Source organism: Mchenga conophoros, linkage group LG20 (assembly GCF_057382185.1).
Source record: "Mchenga conophoros isolate Kocher_MC1m ecotype Shallow Benthic linkage group LG20, M_conophoros_male_GT1.1, whole genome shotgun sequence".
In the NCBI taxonomy this organism is placed as follows: Eukaryota; Metazoa; Chordata; class Actinopteri; order Cichliformes; family Cichlidae; genus Mchenga; species Mchenga conophoros.
In genome coordinates, this window is record NC_140545.1 from 7,351,606 (window position 1) to 7,360,947 (window position 9,342).

Below are 9,342 nucleotides of genomic sequence, written 5' to 3' on the forward strand. Positions count from 1 at the left end.
GTATGTACATTTTTGATGTGCACAGAAAACACTTGCTGACATTTACTCAATATTGATGCTGAGGTGATACATGTGTGGGACTGTTGAGGCTTAAAATAAAACACAAATCCAAAGTTTGATTTTACAGCTCATAGTTCTCATTCCCATCTCACCTTATTTCACTTTGCAAATTCTGTCACTGTAGTACAAGGGCTACGTCCCGAGAGGAGAAGAACCTGCAGAGTTTCCAGGAGCAACCATGTGAGAAATGGGTTGAAAGCTCATATGAAGTTGAAGGGCCCCACTATTACACCATCCTGGCCATGCACATCATGCCACCCGAACGGTGGAGAAGTTCTCGTCTGTACTTCCTGCGGAGACTTCTGGGCACTGCGCATGCCCGTAAAGTCTCGGCAGCCTGTGCAAACAAGTATGAGACCTTTCCTTTCCTGTCTCCATTTGTTTTACACTCAATGCAGGGCACCTTTGTCTGTGATATTAATTAAATCCTTCAAGCAGGGAGCAGGTTCAGTACCAAATTATTAATTTGTTTGCCAATAATTCCAACAGGAAACTTTTACACTAGTGTAATTTTATTTTGAATACATCTAAGACATGTGAGTATTGACCAGTGAAGCAGGTCAGAGTTATAAATTTAAAAAGAAAAAGGAATAACCATTGAATGTTGTGTCCATTATTTATCTCAGAAGGTCTTCATCCACATCTTCTCTTATCTAATCTCAGGCTCACAGATAAAACACCAAAGGAATATGCAGTGTATCGCTCACCTCTTCTTTTCTGGGGCCTGGTGGACCTGGTCTACGACATGTTCAGGGTAAAGTATTTTGCCTGTCGATACTGTAAAACGATGGTATTATGCTCTTTCAATTTTGGGGATGCTTTGTAAAAATAGGAGTCATTACCTGTAAATACAGAATTCAGAATGTTGTTTGTTTGTTTGGGGGGTGGGTGTTTAGGGACATTTTCAATCTAATGGGAACATTGACATTAGACAAATAGATAATATACTGTAATTCCCTCTTCTGCTCTTGATTTTGTTTTTACAGAAGGTACCAACCAGCAACACAGAGGGCGGCTGGTCCTTCTCACTGGCAGAATATGTCCGTCACAATGACATGCCCATCTATGAGGCCTCCGAGCGTGTGCTCAGGGCTTTCCAGGATGAACTCATGCCCGCTGAATCCCTGTCAGAGTTCTTTGATGTTGTAGGTCAGTATGCACACACACACACCTATGTTTCTGGCTGATACTATTCTGATACTACTTCTTTTTAGACAAAATAAATCATCTCAGATAGAGAAAGCCCACAAAAAAGAACGTTTTGGTAGTGAAATTTCAGTGAAATCCATCTCAAATAAATGCCATCAGTGAATAAGAGGATTTGCATTATTCAGTGCAGAAGTATAAACAAGCTTCACAGTTTATTTTCGTCTTCTCTTGTGCCATTTTTCTTTTAATTTACGACACTTCTTTTCTGGTGTGAATAATAAACTGTGGTGTTGGTCGAATGTTACTATTAAACTTTGTTTTTCAGGTCTCCTCTCTGAAATTCCAGACCCGGACCTCTTCCTGCAGGATTTGTTGAACTCTTTGCCCTAATGGCCAACCTCAAACCACAACCCCTCAAACACAAAACGCCCCTGCAATTATCATCTGGACACCTACCAGCTGAACAAAAATTTACTTTTTACACACTGATATTCACACAGTGTATACACCACGCTTCCTACTTAACTCCCACTCCCATATGACATCTTCAAATGATCTTTAAGCAGAAACTATGTGTAGTTTAAAAAAAACAGAAAAAGAGAAAAGAACCATCTCTGTAAAGTTTAACACAGAAACACCGTGCTGTCAAAGGTTGGGGAGGGCACACAAAACAGAATTTACACTTTGATTCAAACTCTTTCAGACTAGAGTTGAGATCACAACTTGTTTTGTTTCAGGAAGCTTGAGGGAAAAATGAAGCAGGGCTCTGCCGACCACCCAGCCACAACCATTCACATCTGTCACCATCAAGGCATCTGTCTCTTTATGATGCCATAGATGATCAAAAAAAGGCCAGCTGAATTTAATGATTCATGTGAAAAGAAGAAATAATAGTTTTTTTTGTTGATGGGAACAGCCTACGAATTCTGTTTTGTTGTGATCCTATCTTTTGGCTTTAAACTCCTCCCCCTCTCTTTGGGGTACAATAACTAAAATGTTTTGGGTATTTGACCCACCACCTATGAAGAGCGGCATTTGATTTTAACTCCTTTTCCTTTTTTTTGTTTTTTTTTCTTTCCATTTTTGTTGTGCTTTAAGTTTTTTTTTGGTAAGGGTTTTTTAAAATGGCAGAAGGTTTCACTGTCACATGGTTGCAAGCTAACCTGTCCTTTTCTTCTGGGCTTTTGCTGTTTGATCTTCATGTAGAGTCTAACTGGAATTTGAGTGACGGACAGGGAAACAAAAAAGCAGTTTGGTTTTATTTTTTTCTTGTATCGACCTTGGAAGCAAAGAGGGGGAAAGAACAATGAAGTGTTTTATTTTCTTCCACAAAGCTATGCCTTGGTGATGAAGTAAACTTTGGATTGATGAAAACATTTCCATCTGTTGCAATGAAACACCAGACTTGTCTAAATGAATAATAAACATAGACCTACATTATATCCTTTACACTTTTTCTCTTTTGACTAATTATTTTTATTTTTTTCCCTCTTGAGCCTCTCTGCACTCTTTAATTTAGGTTTTGGTTTTCCTCAGAATTTCTGGAAACACACACGTCAGTTTCCAGAACAGATTTCTGGAAAGCAAAGTCTCACTTTTACCCTCAACAGTTGAGCAAACTTTGAACTTACAGTTATTACAGAACCCTTGTACTCAAGAGTTGAATGCATGGTGTGGAGTTCACCCAGTTTCTCGTCAATTCACCTATTCCCGCTGCTATACGATGTTTAACTGTTGCTGAATGTCTGCTTTTTGAATTTAGCCTATGATTAATAAAGCCGTAATAATTCCAAATCTGATTCAGGGTAACCTCTTCTGTTCCGGCTGGTTTCTAGATTTGGGGGGAAAAAATATTAAAACCTGCACCTTTGTTTCCTTTAATCTTTTGACAGTGCTCATAACACTGCTGTCTGTAAACATGCACAGAATACAAATGAACTCTAAATAATGTGGAAAGTGTAGTTTAAATTGGATCTCATATCTATTGGATTGATTTAGTCTTTGACGGTTTCATTAAAATTAATTTCTTCACATTTTGCTTCAAAGGCGACATTTTCTTAGAACTTCTTTAGGTGGTCTTGAGAAATAGTTCCCCAGGCTCTCTGAAGGTCTGGATCCTGGATGCTTCGAGAAGCCTGGAGAGCTGTTCCTGAAGACTACTTAAAGTATATCACAAGAATGCTCCCTAATAGTTTAGACGAAGAATAGGAAGACTGTTACAACTGCACTGTTTTTCCTCTTTATATATTTGCACATTTCAACTAACTGCTGCACCTACTTCCAAGTTTTTCAAGCATAATGTAAAGAAATGAAGGGTGGCTAGAGACCTTTTGCGCAGCACTTTACATCAATCAGTATACTTTTCATTAAAAATGCAGGCATGTGCGTAGTGGTGTAAGATGGTAAGTCCCCAGTCTGATTACTTCCTCTTTTCATGCACAGAGGGTTAAAACTCCAGAAATGTATTTAAGAACACTTTTATAAAAGTTTGCAGCTTTAAAGCAGAGCTCTGAGAATTTATGGTTGAATAATTGTGGATCACATGTGAAGTGTTGTTGCATTAATGCACACTAGAGGGTGACATTGATTATGACACTAAAGTGCAAGATATGGAAGTCGAACCTTTCGGGGCTCAACACAGAATCATAATTTAATCATTTACATTTTGAAAGTGCCGGAGCAAACAAAATAAAGAAATGTATATATTTAATCCATTTTTTTAGAAAACAAAACAAGCAGCACATGATGGGAAAACATGTCATTTTACTTAAAATTGCACAGGAAAGCACATTGCACTTTTCACTTATGGCTTTCAGCAACAAATTTTATACATGACTGACAATATCTTAAACATTTACAAAATATGCATTGGCATAAAATTAACTTTTACCCTTTATACAAAGGAATATGACTTTCAGTTTAATAAAACTGTAATAACATGATCTTAAAGTTCTAAGAAGTACTTAGATTTAAGGCATAACATGCACAGTTCTAGGGCCTGTGCAATGACCAATAGGATCACGGTGCAGGTAGTCACAGTTAATGAGAACTCCCATCTTTTCCACCATTTGTGCTTAAGAAGACATTTGGAGAAAAAAGTTTATAAAAATGCCTAGATTTTGTTTTCCTCTTCGTATTTCAACCCTCTTTCGGTGCACTTCTTACTGGCAACACAAAGGCGACACATCCTCAGAAGGTGAGGGGAACAGCCTCATGGCCTCTCTGGAGGATTTGGTGTAGCCATTATGGAAAATGAAGGCCTTCTTCACTGTGAAAAAGGAGACAGTCTTGTCCCACACGTCAGAGCTGCTCATTCCAGTGCTTAGATGGCTCTCTAACGTGGAGCGGAGCCTCACTGCTCTGTCTGTGCACTTCCTTTCCAAAATCATCATCTTACACAGGCTGTGGAAGGAGATGGAGAAACATCAAATTAATGGTAGATGCAGAGAATTGGGTTGTTTCCAGGAGAAAATACCAGCATGCTTAAATATTGACGGCACATGTAGAAATGGTTTTGGTAACATTCATTCAACATAAAAAAAAAAAAAAAAAAGGAAAAACTTTCAATCACTTTTGAGTCAAATTCACAGATAGTGGAAGAAACATTGCTGTGATGCCTGTTCAAAACTAGGATCAAGCCTAGGATGATCTACAATGAAGTTTCTTGTATTCGAGCTTACGTTGTGTGTTGATCCCTCATGGCGAATATGCAGTCGGATGGCGTCCCGTGAGTCCAGGCCCGTGTGGGTTACAAGAAAACGTTCAGGGTTATGATTTTACCCACAGAGACCTCCCTCATTTATATACTTATGCCAACTTTCCCACTGATTTAATGTGATGTTGGTTCTCACAGTGTTTGGCCAATCACAAAGCAGCATTATGACAATAGGATGTGAATGAATTAGTTGAATTCATTGGGGTACAATGGCCCCAATCCAAACAAACAGGTGGGAGGGGCCCATTGCTTGCCCCTTGTTGAGGGAGATTTCCTTGTTATTGTATCCACTGGGATGATATGTGGTGGGAACGTGGAGGACAACATCTGTCTGAGGACGTTCTTCCTGGAGGAGAAAGACGTCCATTGGTGGGCAGAGTTTCCAGATAGGCAACCTAAATATTTAGATACATTTTTGGAAATGTGATCTATGTGAGGGCAACAAAAAGCATCATCACAGACTGGATCTGCATCTAAGTGTTGTTAGTACCTGTTATATTAGTCTTTAATATAGAATAATCCCTTTTCTGTTGCAACAAGCTGAGAAAGTGAAGTGGTTTTCACTTTTTTCTCAATTTCTTAAACTTTTCGTGTCAAACAGTGTAAGAGTTTTGCACCTTTTTATTCACAGATTCTTAAAAAAAAAGTTCATCATCCTATCCAGAAAGTTTCCCACCCTCCACACACACACTCCCTATTCTTCTTATTTAACTTTCTGTCTCTATTTCAGCCTCTCCAATTCTCACGGTAAACATCTCCCGCGCTTGATCGGCCGACAATGGCATACAATCCATCCAGATGGTGTGCCTGGAAGCCCTGTTGACAGCCCTGTTTTCCTGGGTGTGTGCGTGCATGTGTTGTTAGTGGGGCTCGAAGGGGGGGTTGGTCACTCAATCTTTGTGCAATGGGGCACACTTCCTTTGTGCAGGCGGCCTCAGAGTCATTAAACACTGAAGTGTGGGAAGCCTGGGACCACAGCGGCTCCCACGTTCCACACAGGCAGGAAGGGAGCGTGTGACTGAGACGTGGCCAGCGGCATGCAGGTCAGCCAGCTGTGTGGGTGTGTGAGTGTGTGTGTGGGGTAGGGAAAGTGAATGAGAGTGTGGCTGTCTGCATGAGTTTGTGGGGGGTTGCCTGATGTGTCAGCATGTGCTGGGAGCGTGAAAGCTTAAAGCTGAAGCACTTTACAATTCACACACAGCTCTAATCACGTTCATCAGATTAAAGCTGACAAACTGATAACCAAACGTGTCGCTAATGAGTTATAACAGGCAAATTTTGAATGGCAGTACTTTTTTGTAACTGAGAGAGTACACTTTGCATCAGCTCTACAGTCTTTAGATGTCACACAAATCTCTATGAAAATGCTTGAGATTGGTGAACGTAATGAAAATTAGCTGCGATTAATCACTAATACTTCAGCTTCATCAGGGCTGGATATTGTGAGAGTAATTTGGTCAGATTATACAGCTGTCTCTCAAGAATTGTACTAAACCTTGAATGAGGAAACACCTTATAAACATATAACAGTTTAATCAGATTATCTGAAAAAAGGGTTAAATATTCATAGTCTAAATATTCTCTTTTCTTTTTCAGCTGAATAGGTTTGAGTTGCAAATCTGTTGCTTTCTTTCTCTTTGAATCTTTGAGGAACCTCAACCTGTTGCACAGCTCTGAAAGTCTGCCATTTCACACTGGTGGAAGTGGCTGCATGTTGGTCTTTCTCTAATGCTTGGCCCTCTGTAACACCCACGTGTGCCTGGTGGCAGAGGCACTTTGTCTTCAATTACGTGGCGGTGAAGATGACATGAGACAGCGGCATGCTTCCCTCTGGGGTCACCACTTTCCCATATCAGCACAAGCACCGGGTCAGTCTCCCATCTACCCCCACTCAGCCCCCCTCCCTCTGCCCACTCCACCCCGGGCTTTCTCTTGCAGTCTATTCCTCCACCTGCTCCCCAGAGACACACTCATTGTCCCCACGGCTATAAACACTTCATTGAGCATGTGGCAGCCCTGCTTTCCTCAAAGCCCTTCCCAGCACTCCCATTGGCCCGGGGACTGTGAGAAACTCCATCAAGCCTAAGACTCACACATTCATATGGAGATTTGGGTGTATAAATACAGGGCAGTGGCAGAGGAGAGGAGAACGCAGCTCAGATCCAACCAGCTCTTCAATCCGAGTAGAGACCCTGACTCCACAGCAATGGCTCCCTCTGTTTTTGGACAAGCAAACAAGGAACACCTGACCCCTGCTCACAAGGTAAATACTTTTTTCAGAAAAGTCTCATAACTGGATTTGTGTTGGTACAAATAATTCAATTAAAAGCAATGTTCAATTTGATTAAAATACCTTTTTTTTCTCCTTCTTTTCTTCAGCTGAGAAAGCCAATGGTAGAGAAACTACGCAGAGACCGCATCAACACCAGCATCGAGCAGCTGAAATCCCTGCTGGGGCCCGAGTTCCTCAGGCAGCAGCCTGACTCCAAGCAGGAGAAGGCTGACATCCTGGAGATGGCTGTGTCATATCTGAGAAACTGGCACCAGCAGCAGAAGCAGGCCGGCTTGACCTCTAGCCCGATGGTGGCTAGCGACGGTTACTCCCACTGCGTGCAGGAGGCTGTCAGCTTCCTGTCCCACTGCCAGGTCCAGACTCAAGCCCACAGGCTGCTACTCAGCCACTTTCACGGCCTGCAGGCGTCCAGCGGGACCAGTCACAGTCCCTGCAACCTCCCCTCCCCTCCTGGCTCCCCACTCCATCAGGTCAGCTCCAGCAAGGGCGTAAGCCAGGTCAGCTGTGCTCTGTGGAGGCCCTGGTAACATGGAGGCGGGATCACCTGTGAACCGAGAGAGAACTACGTCTGTGAACGTCATGGACAGAGAGTTAAGGACTTATAGAGAAGTCTGCTTTCTTCTGCTTTAGCAGAAGATTCAATACTATCAAGTGTTTTATTTTGTGGTGAAATCAGCACGATGTGCCGGTACCCCTTTGGAAGGACTGAAATGATTTAGTGTATTATATATGATACACGCTTTATTATTTGGAGTGCTCATTCTGTGAATGCGTTAATTGTCCCTGTGGGAAAACTGCTCCTGACTTTTTGTTTGTTTTGCAAACATCATTGAATTATATTAACCACGTTGGTTTGAAACTATTTAAGTGTCCGAGACACTGATCGATGTGTTTACTGTTTGTCCCTGATACTGAGTGTCACTGATTGACGTGTTTCATCAGTTTGCTGTTGATGAATCAAAAACAAGCCATAGAGAGATCCCATGGATCCATCTGTACTGTAAATCTTATAACGATTATACTTTGTTCTATTTGTAACCATCATTTGGCCTGTGTATGAAGGATACTGATACTGTAACCATTACCTGTCCACTTGTAATGTTCATAATGGATTTTTAAAATCTTCATAACAATGCCTTTTATAAAGGCCTTTTGCGCTGATATCAATCTTTGTAAAAAAGAATCTGATTTATTGCTTCCTTGAGGAGTTTGATATTGAAAAAAAATAAATGAGAAACTTCTGATGAAGTTCTGCAAATATAAGTAATCGCAATGTGCTTTCTTTTAAAGAAAACTACAGTGCTAAATATGTCTTGACTTATTACTGATTGATTCATTTCTGTACACCAGAGTGAGAGACAGAGAAGGGAGCTGGTGGAGTGGGGGACTAAAAACTTAAATCCAGTCAGAACTGACAGCAGCTTTAGTTCAGTGTAAGAATTGAGCTCTGGTTCTTGTAAAGATTCATTAGGTTAGTGCTAAATATTTGGTGGTTTGATCACCATTTATGCATCTATGGCTCCAGTAATTAGTCACTTACATCACTACAAACCTTCTAAACATTGTAAAGACTTAGGAAATGGGGAAAATAAAATGGCGATATAACAGAAACTCCAACTAGACGCAAGTTTTCACCATTTAAAGAGTGATGCCGATTAAAATGTACAAGTCTGTCTTTTTTTCTTGCCATAGTGCCAGGTGTATAATACATCTGTTTGCACAGGTCTGGTGGAGCTGAATGGTGGCACTCTACAAGTGCTTAAATTAAATTCTAATTCTTACAAAATGACTACATTTTCAAGTCAGTTTAAGTGACAGTAATTTGAGCAGAATGCAACTAAAGAGTTTGAATCGTTAATGTTAATTTACTGATTCAGGAGAGTGTCTTGTTTAGCTAAATTTTGATTTGAGATTTACCACAGGTATCATTAACATGTCATCTTATCCGACCTGGTAATCATCAACAGGTGCTTAAAAAAAATCAAAAATCAGTATGTAGACGCCCCAGCAGGCCACATATGCCGCTTTTCTCTGTTGTGATTGTCTTGGTATGTTGTGCAGTGCTTGAGTTATCTCTCAAGTGCCACAAAAGTCTTTCACAATTATTTGTGTGCGCTGAAGTTGT

At 40.8% G+C, this 9,342-nt stretch overlaps 2 protein-coding genes across 13 annotated transcripts in view; both read left to right on the plus strand.

Annotated features, from left to right (window-relative positions):
- Positions 1-3,008, plus strand: part of ubr4 (ubiquitin protein ligase E3 component n-recognin 4) — a 56,022-nt gene extending 53,014 nt beyond the window's left edge. For all 12 annotated transcript variants that reach the window (XM_085259287.1, XM_085259289.1, XM_085259297.1 and 9 more), the window contains 4 exons: positions 185-409; positions 724-814; positions 1,047-1,209; positions 1,535-3,008. In XM_085259287.1, the coding sequence (XP_085115413.1) occupies positions 185-409; positions 724-814; positions 1,047-1,209; positions 1,535-1,599 (544 nt within the window). In that variant the 3' untranslated portion in view covers positions 1,600-3,008. The remainder of the gene's footprint in view (positions 1-184; positions 410-723; positions 815-1,046; positions 1,210-1,534) is intronic.
- Positions 3,009-6,034: 3,026 nt separating this feature from the next.
- Positions 6,035-8,480, plus strand: LOC146550267 (transcription factor HES-5-like). Its single transcript, XM_085259304.1, has 2 exons — positions 6,035-7,187; positions 7,304-8,480. The coding sequence occupies exons 1-2, from the start codon at positions 7,026-7,028 to the stop codon at positions 7,742-7,744; spliced, it is 603 nt and encodes a 200-aa protein (XP_085115430.1). The 5' UTR covers positions 6,035-7,025; the 3' UTR covers positions 7,745-8,480.
- Positions 8,481-9,342: the final 862 nt, after the last annotated feature.

Bases quoted from the DNA above. Each gene is read 5' to 3' on its own strand.
- LOC146550267 (XM_085259304.1), top strand. From the start codon at position 7,026: ATGGAGATTTGGGTGTATAAATACAGGGCAGTGGCAGAGGAGAGGAGA. The intron at 7,188-7,303 runs GTAAATACTTTT...TCTTTTCTTCAG, and splicing joins ACCTGACCCCTGCTCACAAG to CTGAGAAAGCCAATGGTAGA.